The sequence below is a fragment of the Indicator indicator genome, chromosome 14 (assembly GCF_027791375.1).
Source record: "Indicator indicator isolate 239-I01 chromosome 14, UM_Iind_1.1, whole genome shotgun sequence".
Classification (NCBI taxonomy): domain Eukaryota; kingdom Metazoa; phylum Chordata; class Aves; order Piciformes; family Indicatoridae; genus Indicator; species Indicator indicator.
This window is the reverse complement of record NC_072023.1, coordinates 3,302,035-3,315,543: the sequence shown is the minus strand read 5'-3', so window position 1 is coordinate 3,315,543 and position 13,509 is coordinate 3,302,035. Positions and strand designations below refer to the sequence as shown.

Below are 13,509 nucleotides of genomic sequence, written 5' to 3'. Positions count from 1 at the left end.
ATTATAGATCTCTCAATTTCTAGGTAACAATTATCTCACCTTCCTAACTCCTAGTGAAACAAAACAGTTTGCTTCATTATCCAAATTCTACTCTGGAATTCTGGAAAGAACTTCATGTCCATTTTTTTTTCTTTTTTTACTTGTTCCCTATAATATTTCTCCTTTTCATGGACTATTTTTAAATTTTAGAAACACTGGTGAGCATTTTTAAGTATCACAAAGTCAGAGTTAAATTTCTTTGGGATCTTTTGAGCTAAATGTCTACAATTAGGTTCCTTTTCAGTATCCTTTGGTATCTTTCCAGTATAGGATTTTATTTTGGACCCTACACTGATAAGTTTGTTTCTCACTTAACTCAACATTCTTATTATTATCCCACTGCCTCACAACAATGAGGCAAATAGGTGATGAAACACTGGAACAGGTTGGCCAGGGAGGCTGTGGATGTTCCCCTCCCTGGAGGTGTTCAGGGTCAGGTTGGATGAGGCCATGAACAACCTGGGCTGGTGGGAGGTGTCCCTGTCCATAGTAGAGGGATTGGAACAAGATGATCTTCAAGATCCCTTCCAACCCAAACCGTTCTATGATTCTATGAACTGTGAAACTGATGAACCTAAGCAGAAATTTTTCACTACTACCATAAGAGAGCTTTACCTTTTCAAGTAAACTTGCACATCTCCTGCCCATTCCAGAACAGATTGGAACTTCTCTTCATTCAGGGTTTTTTGCAAAACTTGAACAAAAAACTCAAGAAAACGTGATTTGTTTCTGAATTTCATCACTGCAACAAAGTAAATCATTAACAGGGCTTGTATTTATGGTGTAAAAGGTTCTGAATTGAGCTATAATTACAGCTATGCCTACATCTAAAAATCATTTGTTGGCAAGTGTTTCATGCACTAACTGTGACTGTATTAAAAGCTTTCTTAATCTGTGTTTTACTGGATTCTGTATATTTGAAAACAAAATGAAAAGAAAGTTTCCAGGAGTTTAATCCAAGCAAGAAGTAGAGAGCTAATGAAGAGAGTTTCCAGTTTATTCCAAGCAAGAAGTAGAGAGCTAATGAACTAATGAAAACAGTTTCCAGTTTATTCCAAGCAAGAATTAGAGAGATTTATTGACAACTTTCTGCAGCAAAGAAGACTTTACAACTAAAACAAACACCAACTATCCTACCTTCTCGATAAGCATTGCTTGATGTCCAGCATGACACCACAGGGTAAAGGAAAAAAGGATCTTCATGTCCTGTGAGCTCTGATCCTTGAGCTAAATCAACAACCAAATCAAATCCATTATGACAGTGATAGTGTGTAACAGAAACTCTACCTGGAATCATAACTGATGACTAGAAAAACTCTGCTTTAGCATGGAGTCTGCTTTGACATTTCTCACTGTCATCCTGAGAGAAATTCAAAAGCTTGCCCTTTTCTACCAAAAGTGGCTGTGCTACTTCATGAACATCTTATGGGCATGACTGATGAACTTCCAGGCACTAAACTAATGGGCAGGATGCCTGGAGTTCAGCAGAGGTCTAACAAAAGTCCAAAGGAAAAGGTAAGGAGTGTTCTGAGAGCACACCCACCTGGTTTTGTCAGTTTGAGGAGGTTTGATTCAAGAGCATTTAGATTCTCTGTTGCTTTTTCCATGGCAGCTAAGTCAGATGTCTTTGAAGAAATGGGCTGGAACAGTGAATACTTAGTTAGGGAAAATCAGCTTTCATAGAATGTTAGAGGTTGGAAGGGACCTCCAGAGATCAAGTCCAAGCCCCCTGGCCAAAGCAGGATCACCTAGGATAGTCCACAGGAATGCATCCAGGCAGGTTTGGAAAGTCTTCAGAGAAGGAGACTCCAAAACCTCTCTGGGTTAGTTTTCACCTAACTAAAACCAAAAAGTCAACAGTGAAGACCAGATTAGATCCCAACTCTTCTAATTCTGTGTCTGATCATTTCACCAATATTGTCTTCCTTTTTTTATTATTATCTAAGTGAAACAAAATTAATGTTCATCATTTTTTTCAGTACAGCTTCAAAAACTTGGCCATCATTCATTCTCCACTGATCTCCTAGGGAGTCAGTAGAGATGCTCTGCCACCAAATAAATTTTTAGGGAAGTCCCATGTGCTACTACCACAACATCTTGGAATAGATTGTTTGATAAAATGTGTTGTTTTCCAGAAAAGAAAAAAAAAATCATAGTTTGTAGATTATTTACTGCCCACAGAAATAAAAATATTTCTCTGGAAAGAAAGTTCTTTCTTTGTTTTTTCACTTTGGTGAAAAAGTAATTTTCAGTCAGTTCTACTTGGCTCAAGATATTATATTGTTCTTATGATCTTTGATCCCTTTCTGGCTTTTTTGTTATGAACCTGGGGGCAGCTAAATTCACCAATAAACAATGGGCAATTTTTTTTCCTGGATCCTATCAGTGTCCTTCAAATTTTCATACCTAAATCCTTCCCTGTGAGCTGATTGACTTTTTGTCCCTCTCTTGAATATATCTTCATTTTATGCTCACACTGCTTCCTTTCTTCCTCTCTCATTATTCCTACTTCTTACCTCTGTTTCAAAATTCCTCTCCAGTATAATCTCCTCTAAAACTTATTTCAAGAAAAACCCAGGCAGAACAGTATGGAGAATCAACACTTGAGTCCAAGCTGCAGGAAATCCTCACAACCTGTTGCATCTCTTTTTAAGTATTAAGCACTCTGAAGTGGAAAGCTCTTCCTCCAGTGAGAAATAATTTTCAGTCTACAGCACTGACAGCAGTACACAGCAGCTGCTAGCCATAATAGGAAGCTAAGCTTCTACATTGCACAGGACATTTTTACTCTTCTTTACTCATTGTTTTTTTCTGTCTAAGAAAGCATTCCTGGCATTTGTGAAGATCAGTTCAGGATTCTCATATAAGTATCTTCAGAATCCTCATGGCTCTGAACCATAATATTGCTAACCCCTCACCAGCTCAACATGATCAGATCCTGCACCCACTGCAGTCTGCAACTGCTCTTAACAAAGATGATTACAATTAAACAGAAGCCCTTCAGCTGCCCTCTGGGAACTCTTATTCTGCAGAGAAACTCTTCATCTACACAAACACTTCTAAAACAAAAAGGGAGTAAATGTAGCCCTCAAAATTATAGAATACAGTATTTAGAGAAAAGAAAAAGTAAAAATTGGAGCAATTACTTTGACTTCTTTGTGTGTTTCTTCAGTTTTCAGAGCTTGTGGCAGGCAGGGTGAGCCTGCTAGTGAGGAATCCAACAAATTTTTCCCATAGTTAACAATAATTACTGCCAGTTCATATTCTTTCCATGAACGTAGAACCTATTAAAGAGTCATCTGTTACATATTTTTTTTTCGTATGACATGCAATGTTTCATTATTGTCTCATGCAATGTTTCATTATTGTCTACTTACAATTGTCAAAATGCGTGAATACTATGAATAGAAATTAATTACACAGTACTTAAGCTTAAAAACAAAACAAAAAAAATAACCACAGAAAAAAACCCACCAAAACCCACCCAGGACTATAGACCTGCACAATAATTGGAATTTCAATATGCATCTATGTGTCCTGCCTAACCTATCCCTCAGAGAACAGAAGGCTGTAACCAGAAGTATCTATTTCTGTGACTGCCATTCTCCCTCTTCTCAGTGCTGCTATCAAAGAATTTAAAGGGTAACTAAATGATGCTCCTTTGCTTCTCTTGCACCTTGGAAAATCCCAGGAGAGGGGAAATTCATTTTTTCAAGTATGAAACTTCTAAGTGAACAGTGTAGGGAATGCTTTTAGATGGCTTTGTCTTCTTTAGATGGAGCTCTCAAAAGCCAAAGTGCTCTGTGAAAGGTAACTTTGAGTTAGGATGTTTGTCTTTGGGATACACAAAGTAAGGGCACAGCTTACTTTAGGATAATTACAGTACATGGCCTGACTGTAACTCAACAGACAATCATACACCATGGATTCATCAGAAGCATTTGCAATTCACTCATTCTGTTTGTTTTTCTGTTGAAAAGCTGTCTCTAAAAGAAAAAGAAAACAGCCAGCAGTGCAATCAGCCAGCCATTCAGCTGGGGAATCCAACAAACACTGTGTACCAAGGGTCCTGATAGGCTTTATTGACCTTGATAGCTCCACCTTCAGCTCAGGCTTGAGCCTGCAGACCCTGCCAGCTCCTATGTGGCAGGAGTGCTGGTCTCCAGCATGCTCCAAGTCCTGCCTGGGTCTAGCAAAAGGATGCACTGGTCTGGATACCTGATGCATGGCCTGACTCCACAGCTTGACCTCAAAATGCTCCCATCATGATGGAGCAGCCTGCTGGGCTGTGTGTGAACAGAGCTCCCCTCACCAGACCTGATCCTAACCTGGGAATTGACTTCCCAGCTTCACCTCAGACCTGTATTCTGAGTAAACCAAGGTGTCAGTGTTCCTGCCAGCACATGGGACCAAATGGTACAAATCTCTTGTCTCTAATTCACAAACAAGCCAAACAAGCTAATCTGATTAAAACTACAAATATGACTTATCTGCAGTAAATAAACTCATAAATTTCTATATTAGATATAGGCCTTATTGAAAACAGTACTACCTTCAATGTAAAAATACACACAATGATAGAAAATACAGATTTCATGTCAGGGACTAATAGTTACAGTCTAGTTTCTGAGCAAATGAAAATTCTCAATTCTATTAAACAGCCCAAATGTCATTATCCTAGAAAATGCACTGATACAAAGATAGTAATAAATATTTCTCTACCCTGACCATTTAAGAGTGTCAGTTCTCTATGATATCACTCTGAAGGCCAGCTTATTAAAGCTTTTTTCTTTTTCCCCTGAATGACAAGAGATCATAGAATCACAGAATGGTTTGGGTTGGAAGGGACCTTGAAGACCATCTAGTTCCAACTCCCCTGCCACGGACAGGGACATATTCCACCAGTCCAGAATTTCTTCCTAATATAACTTAAACTAAGCTGTAAGCACAATCATACAGACCATACCTTTGCTGTATAAAATGAAGTGCAAGCTATCATATGCTGAATGCTCTCATAGCACCCTGACTGCTTCCTCTGCAAAGCAGCACTTGGAATTTCTTGAAGGACAGCCAAGCACTTAATGAGGATCTGCGAAAAACAAAACAAACAAAACATTCAAAAACAACCAACCAAACCAACCAACCAACCCAACCCACCCAACCCAACCCAACCAAACAAACAATCCAAGGGTTAAAACAAAGTTTGGAGTCTTCAACACAGGTAGAAGCTTGTACCTCTCTGCAGCCTATTGTATTTGATGGTAAACATTAAAAGTACTTTGCAATCTAACAGACAGGATGATATGCTAGGTCTTCAAAAGCCGGGACTAAAATTTCCATTGAATGGACAGTGTTGAGATTTCAAGCACAGCCCTTTGGAATAAATGAGATGCTGACAGAAAATCTCAGCTGTTAAGTTACAGGTGCATCATGGATTTTTATTTTTTGCTGATTTGATTAACATGAAATCAAAGAATGCTTCATTCAGTGGGATGATGTACTCCTAGCAAAAGACTGCTTAAAAGCACATTGAGGTGGTCTTCATTTTATACAAAATAAAAATGTTTCCAGTGTGCTCTAAGAATAAAAGATATCTTTCCCCCTTTTTTTTTTTTTAATCTATCATGCAAGGAAAGAACAAGTGGTGGAAAGAGGGTGGTGGAACCCTGGAACAGGTTGCCCAAGGAGGTGGTTGAGGCTTCTTCCCTGAAGATATTCAAGGTAAGGCTCGCGAGGCCCTGGGAAACCTGATCTAGTTGGGGATGTCCCTGCTGGCTGTTTGGAGGTTGGACTGGATGAGCTTTGGAGGTCCTTTCCAGCTTGGACTGTTCTGATTCTATGACTAAACTACTTGTCCTTTTAATTATGAAATCTAAACCAGAAGCCCTTTCCAGGGACTAGCTGAGCCTTCAGCAAGTCATCACATTCACCAAACATCAATGCACTGCAAACACACAAACCCATGAAAGCCTTTTCTTTCAGCACCTATTAAGAAATCAAAGCTCTCCCATTCTCCACTCCATTTCAAGTTTAATTTGAATCACTGCAAGAGCAGAACTTAAATGCCAGCTGCTTTGTCTTAAAATGCTTTCACCTGAATTATTGGTACTGAAGAAATCTTGTGATAAATCATGGGAGCAAGAAGCCCATAACATTGTACAACAGACTGCAGGCTGTAGCTTCTATCATTCAACCAATTGCTAAGATCAATGGCCACAGCCATTCTTTCACATTCTGCTAATCTGGCAACCTGTGGGAAAAACAAAACAAAACATAACAAAACCAAACAAAAAAGGCATCAAAACCAAACAAACAGAAAAATAAAAACAACCAAACAAAACCCACCAAAAAAAAAAAAAAAGCCCAAAACAAAACACATTTTGATTCAAATATCAACTCTGTTGTTTAAAATCAGTTGGGAGTAAAGGAAGACAGATGTTACTGCAGTGCAAAAGAGCAGTGCAAGCAGCAAGCAAGGTAAAAGTTTAGTAATGAATTTACGTTGACCTTTGTCAGAAGCACATAAATGCAACATCATTCATGATTTTAAAGGAAATGATTGTTCTTAAGCTAATTGTGCCCTCTGAAATTGCCTATACAATTTCAAAAGCCTGGTTAACAACCTCAGCCTGTGTGGAGTGGAAATTTCACTCTCAGAGGAGGCTAAGGGGAGGGTGACAATTCTTTCCCTTCCAGTTCCCTGCTGCAGTCGCTGCATGTGTGAGCAGACCCAGTAAAGTCACTGAGTAATCAACTGCTCATATTTTTCTGTGACAAGTACTTCAGCAAAGAAGGAGCAAATGGGAAGGCATTAAAACAGGAGGCCAAGCTTGACTATCCAAATAAATAAGTTTTCTGTGTCATTAACATGCCACTATACTACAAGAAAGCCTGAAATAAGAGACATTTACTGTATTAAACCTATGAAACCTGGTAAAAGTTCAATATTAATGCAAATATATAAATGAAAAAGCAGAAGTGTTTCAAATTAAAAATCTAAGGAGCATCTCAGTAAGACAAAAATAACAATGGTTAGACTTGGGTCTTAAATTACAGCCTACCACCACTTCAAGAAAGGGAAATCCTTCCTCAGTTGGAATCAGTGGGCTTTGGATTATGCAATACTTGATTTGGAAATCCTCTTTCCACCAGGGTAGAAAATAATCAACAGCTACTAAAACACTTCAGAAAGTAAGAGCAGATAATAATTACTCTGCAAATAGGATTAGTAAATGGCAACATTCATCTTGCAGTTCTGAAATGAAGAAATTAAAAAAGTAAAAATCAAAGTAAGTATATTACTTTAAGCCACACATACTTGTTCCTTATAAAGCATTTCATGGGAACGGATGGAATCACAGAAGAGTGCTTTTTCCCTGACACTGATGTCACAGACAGCAAATATATTCCTGAGAAAAAGCTGCAGGGTAATAGGAGAAGTCCGAGACAGAGCATCAAAACGTAACCTACAAGACATAAAACAATAAAAGCAAGTGAATGATGATTCACATATCACAGGCCTGAAATCCTGCATCATACTAAAATGCAGTCTGGAATTTTAAGCTGATGGGGAAAAAAAAAAAATATTACTGTAGCTACTTCTTGGAAATAAAGTTTATACATAAACCTGAAAAAAAATGCTCAACTTTTCTAATACCTGAGAAAGGAAGAGGAAGAAGAGGAAGAGAACAAGAAGAGGAAGAACAAGAAGAGGAAGAACAAGAAGAGGAAGAACAAGAAGAGGAAGAACAAGAAGAGGACGAGCAAGAAGAGGAAGAGAACAAGAAGAGGAAGAACAAGAAGAGGAAGAACAAGAAGAGGAAGAACAAGAAGAGGAAGAACAAGAAGAGGAAGAACAAGAAGAGGAAGAACAAGAAGAGGAAGAACAAGAAGAGGAAGAACAAGAAGAGGAAGAACAAGAAGAGGAAGAACAAGAAGAGGAAGAACAAGAAGAGGAAGAACAAGAAGAGGAAGAACAAGAAGAGGAAGAACAAGAAGAGGAAGAACAAGAAGAGGAAGAACAAGAAGAGGAAGAACAAGAAGAGGAAGAACAAGAAGAGGAAGAACAAGAAGAGGAAGAACAAGAAGAGGAAGAACAAGAAGAGGAAGAACAAGAAGAGGAAGAACAAGAAGAGGAAGAACAAGAAGAGGAAGAACAAGAAGAGGAAGAACAAGAAGAGGAAGAACAAGAAGAGGAAGAACAAGAAGAGGAAGAACAAGAAGAGGAAGAACAAGAAGAGGAAGAACAAGAAGAGGAAGAACAAGAAGAGGAAGAACAAGAAGAGGAAGAACAAGAAGAGGAAGAACAAGAAGAGGAAGAACAAGAAGAGGAAGAACAAGAAGAGGAAGAACAAGAAGAGGAAGAACAAGAAGAGGAAGAACAAGAAGAGGAAGAACAAGAAGAGGAAGAACAAGAAGAGGAAGAACAAGAAGAGGAAGAACAAGAAGAGGAAGAACAAGAAGAGGAAGAACAAGAAGAGGAAGAACAAGAAGAGGAAGAACAAGAAGAGGAAGAACAAGAAGAGGAAGAACAAGAAGAGGAAGAACAAGAAGAGGAAGAACAAGAAGAGGAAGAACAAGAAGAGGAAGAACAAGAAGAGGAAGAACAAGAAGAGGAAGAACAAGAAGAGGAAGAACAAGAAGAGGAAGAACAAGAAGAGAAAAAGAAAAGAAATATCATAATTATGAAAAGAATCTCTTCTCTTCTGCATGCTTTCTTGTTGTTGCTACTTGGGTTTTGTTTTTTTTTTTTCTTCCTTGGCAGTAGAGGGCATTTGTGTTTGTGATATATTTTTTACACATTTTAGCTACAGGAAATATCCTGTGATTTTGAAGTATAAGAAAGAAATTCCTCCTTTTTTCCTCGATTGTATTTCCTTAAAGAGGCTTTAACTCAAGAAGGACGCTCAAGTAGACACACACGGTTGACATTCCCGAGGTATCAACAGGGCTTCTGGCTGGCAACAAGAGCTTTCCTTTTCTTTCAGCTCCCTCTACTGTTTCTCTAAATCCTATCTACTTTCAAGCGAGCCTGTTAATTGCTTGGCTACTGATCAGCAAAACTTAAACGGCCTCAATTCATGTTTGATACTGCAGCTTTGAGGATCTTACATATTCAGTGAATAAACAGATAAATAAATAGGTTTTAAAAATAATTTCAGCATGGACAGAACTGCCAGAAAAGTAAAATCCCTGAAATTGCTTTGCACAGCTACTCTAAGTTTTTCTCTTGTCATTTGATTTGTCTGGAAGTAGCTTCATACAAATGAAGCTGTAGAGCTGTGTGTGTTTAAAAATGAGAGGGGAGAGGGGAGAATAGGGAAGAAGGTGGGAAGGGATTTAAGTGAATGTAACTGCAAAATTTCTAGCTGGGCTTTGTCACCATTGAATATCTATGATGTTATTGTTGAACATTTGAAATTAATTTCTAAATTATTTCATTTGAAATATCTGTTCTAAATCACTTCAGCATATGCAAAGATTAGCAGCAGATTTATCAAGCCACCTCAAAACAAACTTCACAACCTCTGAATTCGACTGCCCCCTTAATTAGAAAGTGAAGAACTTAGTGCCTATTACACATTCTGCATATGAAAATGCATCCCCCAAAATTAATAGCCACTTCATAAATGTTTCCCAATTATCTTTAGAAAACAATCATTACAGAGAATTGTAAATGCTAGCAGCTCCATAAATAACACAGATCCTCTGCTAATTAGAACAGACTATTTTTGCAATATGTTTCACACCCTTTTTTATTCAGAGTGCTTTTTCATACTGCAAGCCTAAACTACATTTCACAACCTGCTACTCTTTGATAGAAAATGTGCACACCTATAATTAACTGAATTTTCAAAAATTTCTTTTTTCCATTTACCTTTTTTCAGATATAGTCAAATTGCTGCGTGCAGAAATAACAGCTGCATCGGCAGGCACTGGAGAGGAAGTTGAAACAAAATAATCCCACAGTGGTGAAAATGATTCTCTGGCTAAGGAATAGTTGCCAGTCTGATAGGCTACCTACAAGAAAAATAAACCAAATCACAAAAGCTAGGGACTTTCCATGCTCAGCAAATAACTGAGCCAAATATGATACATACTGCATGAAGTCCAACAAGGTCAAGTGCCAGGTCCTCCACCTGGGTCCACACAACCCCATGGTAAGCTACAGACTTGGAAAGATAAGACTTGGAGAGGGACCCGGGAGTATTAGGTGACAGTCATAGAATCATGGAATCAACAAGGTTGGAAAAGACCTCAGAGATCATCAAGTCCAACCTATCACCCAACACCTCATGACTAACTAAACCATGGCTCCAAGTGCCACGTCCAATCCTTTTTTGAACACCTCCAGGGAGGGTGACTCCACCACCTCCCTGGGCAGCACATTCCATGCCCAATTACTTTTCCTGTGAAGAACTTTCTCCTCACCTAACCCTAAACTTCCCCTGGCACAGCTTGAGACTGTGTCCTCTTGTTCTGGTGCTGGTTGCCTGGGAGAAGAGACCAACCCCCACCTGACTACAACCTCCTTTCAGGTAGTTGTAGAGAGCACTAAGGTCTCCCCTGAGCCTTAGTGTTGACCCTTCAGTGCTGGGTCAAAGGCTGGACTGGACAGTCTTGAAGGTCTCTTTCAACTGGATGGATTCTATGATATTATGAAGACAGATTTTAAATCCCCCACCCTAAACAGGTACATTTACAGCTTATGCAGGAACATTCTGACCTATTTGAATAAAACATATGTACTAGCAATCTGGTTCTACTAATAGTTTGCCTTCAGAATTAGCATCAGAGAAGGTAAAAGTTTGTTGATGGTTAGCCAAGGCTCTAACAGCTCTCTGTGGAATACCTCATGGGTATTCTGCTACAGTTTTTGAAGAGCTATTATTTCATCTAGGTTCATTTTACTTTTGCTAATATTGCAGAATGCTCTGCTGCTCTGAGATGTAAAGAAGAAGGTACAAAGTCATGTGGATACCTCTTGCTCTGGAATATTTTAGGAAATCTTCTAACTGTTCCCCATAAGGATGATTAAGAGATTTGAACATCTCTCCTGTGAAGAAAAACTGAGAGACTTGGGGCTGTTTAGTCTGGAGAAGAGAAGGCTGAGAGGGGATCTGATTCATGTCTATAAGTACCTAAGGGGTGGGTGTCAAGAAGAAGGTGCCTGGCTCTTTTTGGTGGTGCCCAGTGATAGCACAAGGAAAAAAGGGTACAAATTGAAACACAGGAAGTTCCACCTCAACATGAGGAGACACTTCTTTACTTTCAGGGTGCTGGAGCCCTGGAACAGGCTGGCCAGGGAGGTTGTGGAGCTCCTTCACTGCAGACTTTCCAAACCTGCCTGGATGCATTTCTGTGTGGTCTGCCCTAGATGCCCCTACTTTGGCAGGGGGGTTGGACTTGATGATCTCTTAAGATCCCTTCCAACCCCTACCATTCTCTGATTCTATGATCTGATCTATAGGGCTGGACAATTTCACTGTTCTCCACAATGTGTTCTAAGTTTTCTTCACTGAGAATATAGAAAATTATTTTAAAGGTTTGACAGAGCCTTTGTGGTCTTCCACAAGGCACTACAAAAATTATTTCAATATGAAAATAGTTGGATTTGATACCTGGTATGTTCAATCACATTTTTCATCCCTTATTGTAATGATTAATAAGCTGATTCTTAGTACTCAGTTTCAATCACAAACATAGAATTCACAGAATTAATACCAGGTTGCAAGGGATCTCAAGCATTATCTAGTCAAAAAAAAAAACAAATTATAAAAAAAGAAGAAAGAAGTTGAATGCAGGCTGAAAAACAGGAACAGGGGTAATAAAACCAAGAGACATCTATCCCCTTAAGTGAAAATTCCCAATCATTTTGGATAATAACTTTGAATTAAGACCTGACCTACTCAAATGTACCATTCATTAAAATTGTGATTTGTCCCTAATCAAGCTTCTGGCAAGAAAGTTTAGACTTTTTACCTGAAGAAGTTTTAGAGCTACAAGTGAAAATAAGTAAACCACAAGCAAATTAAATTATCATAGAAACAGTCAGGGTTGGAAGGGACCACAAGGATCATCCAGTTCCAACCCCCCTGCCATGGGCAGGGACACCTCACACTAGGTCAGGCTGGCCAGAGCCTCATCCAGCCTGGCCTTAAACACCTCCAGGGATGGGACCTCAACCACCTCCCTGGACAACCCATTCCAGGCTCTCACCACTCTCATGGGGAAGAACTTCTTCCTCACATCCAGCCTGAATCTCCCCACTTCCAGCTTTATTCCATTACCCCCAGTCCTGTCACTACCTGATAGCCTAAAAAGTCCCTCCCCAGCTTTCTTGTAGCCCCCTGCAGATACTGGAAGGCCACAAGAAGGTCAGCTCAGAGCCTTCTCTTCTCCAGACTGAACAGCCCCAACTCTCTCAGTCTCTCCTCACAGGAGAGGTGCTCCAGCCCTCTGCTCATCCTGGTGGCCCTTCTCTGGACACCTTCCAGCATGTCCAGATCCCTCTTGTAATAGAGGCTCCAGAACTGGATGCAGTATTCTAGGTGGGGTCTCAGCAGAGCTGAGCAGAGGGGGAGAATCACCTCCCTTGACCTGCTGGCCACACTTCTCTTGATGCAGCCCAGGCTCTGCTTGGCTTTCTGTGCTGCAAGTGCACATTGACAGCTCCTGTTGAGCTTCTCATCCACTAGCACCCCCAAGTCCCTCTCCTCAGGGCTGCTCTCCAGCCAGTCCCTGCCCAGCCTGGATTTGTGCTTGGGATTGCCTTGACCCAGCTGCAGGACCCTGCACGTTGTCTTGTTGAACCTCATGAGGTTGACTTGTGCCCAGCTCTCCAGCCTGTCCAGGTCCCTCTGGATGGCATCCCTTCCCTCCAGGAAGCAAAATTAGAAGCAAATTAAAGTGTTTATTATTAAAGACTCTAAAAACCCTACCTGAGTGAGGTAGGCTCGAATGGTAGTAGCAGAAAGAGGGGGATAAGCAAGGATTGGTTTAGTTGTTTCCCCAATGGCATCACCAATAAGTTTTCCATCAGAAGAATATGCTGCCACTGCAAAAACATACTTCTCATTGGGATCTAAACCTTGGATTTCCAGGAGGCTCTTCCCATCAGCTGGTACCTAGCAAGACATTATTTGTTTTTTTCTGGTTATACCCACTGCACACATGAAAAGCAAATCTCAAATTCTAAACTTTTATCGTTAGGTAAATTGCTTGATGGTCTTGAATGCAATCAAAGCACAACCTAGATGAAGAGACTTGTCATGTTTCCATGTAATAACAAGTTCCTGAAAACAATGAAATGACAGGGAGGGAGAGCATCAGCTTTCTCTGGAATGCTTGTGAGCAGACACAGCACATAAACTAAGAAAACAGTTAAGTACTGGCACCTGGAGTTACTCCAAGGCATTTTTGTCCATTTGCACATTCCTGCTGTGCATTCTTGCAGTCACCAAGCTGGAA

General features: G+C 39.9%; 1 protein-coding gene across 1 annotated transcript in view; it reads right to left on the bottom strand.

Annotated features, from left to right (window-relative positions):
• The window catches only part of CFAP54 (cilia and flagella associated protein 54), a 112,904-nt gene that overhangs the window by 58,167 nt on the left and 41,228 nt on the right, over positions 1-13,509 (bottom strand). Inside the window, 9 exon segments of the mRNA XM_054386770.1 lie at positions 655-781; positions 1,177-1,266; positions 1,583-1,679; positions 3,186-3,323; positions 5,006-5,128; positions 6,134-6,289; positions 7,358-7,505; positions 9,917-10,059; positions 12,981-13,166. Coding sequence (XP_054242745.1) covers positions 655-781; positions 1,177-1,266; positions 1,583-1,679; positions 3,186-3,323; positions 5,006-5,128; positions 6,134-6,289; positions 7,358-7,505; positions 9,917-10,059; positions 12,981-13,166 — 1,208 coding nt within the window.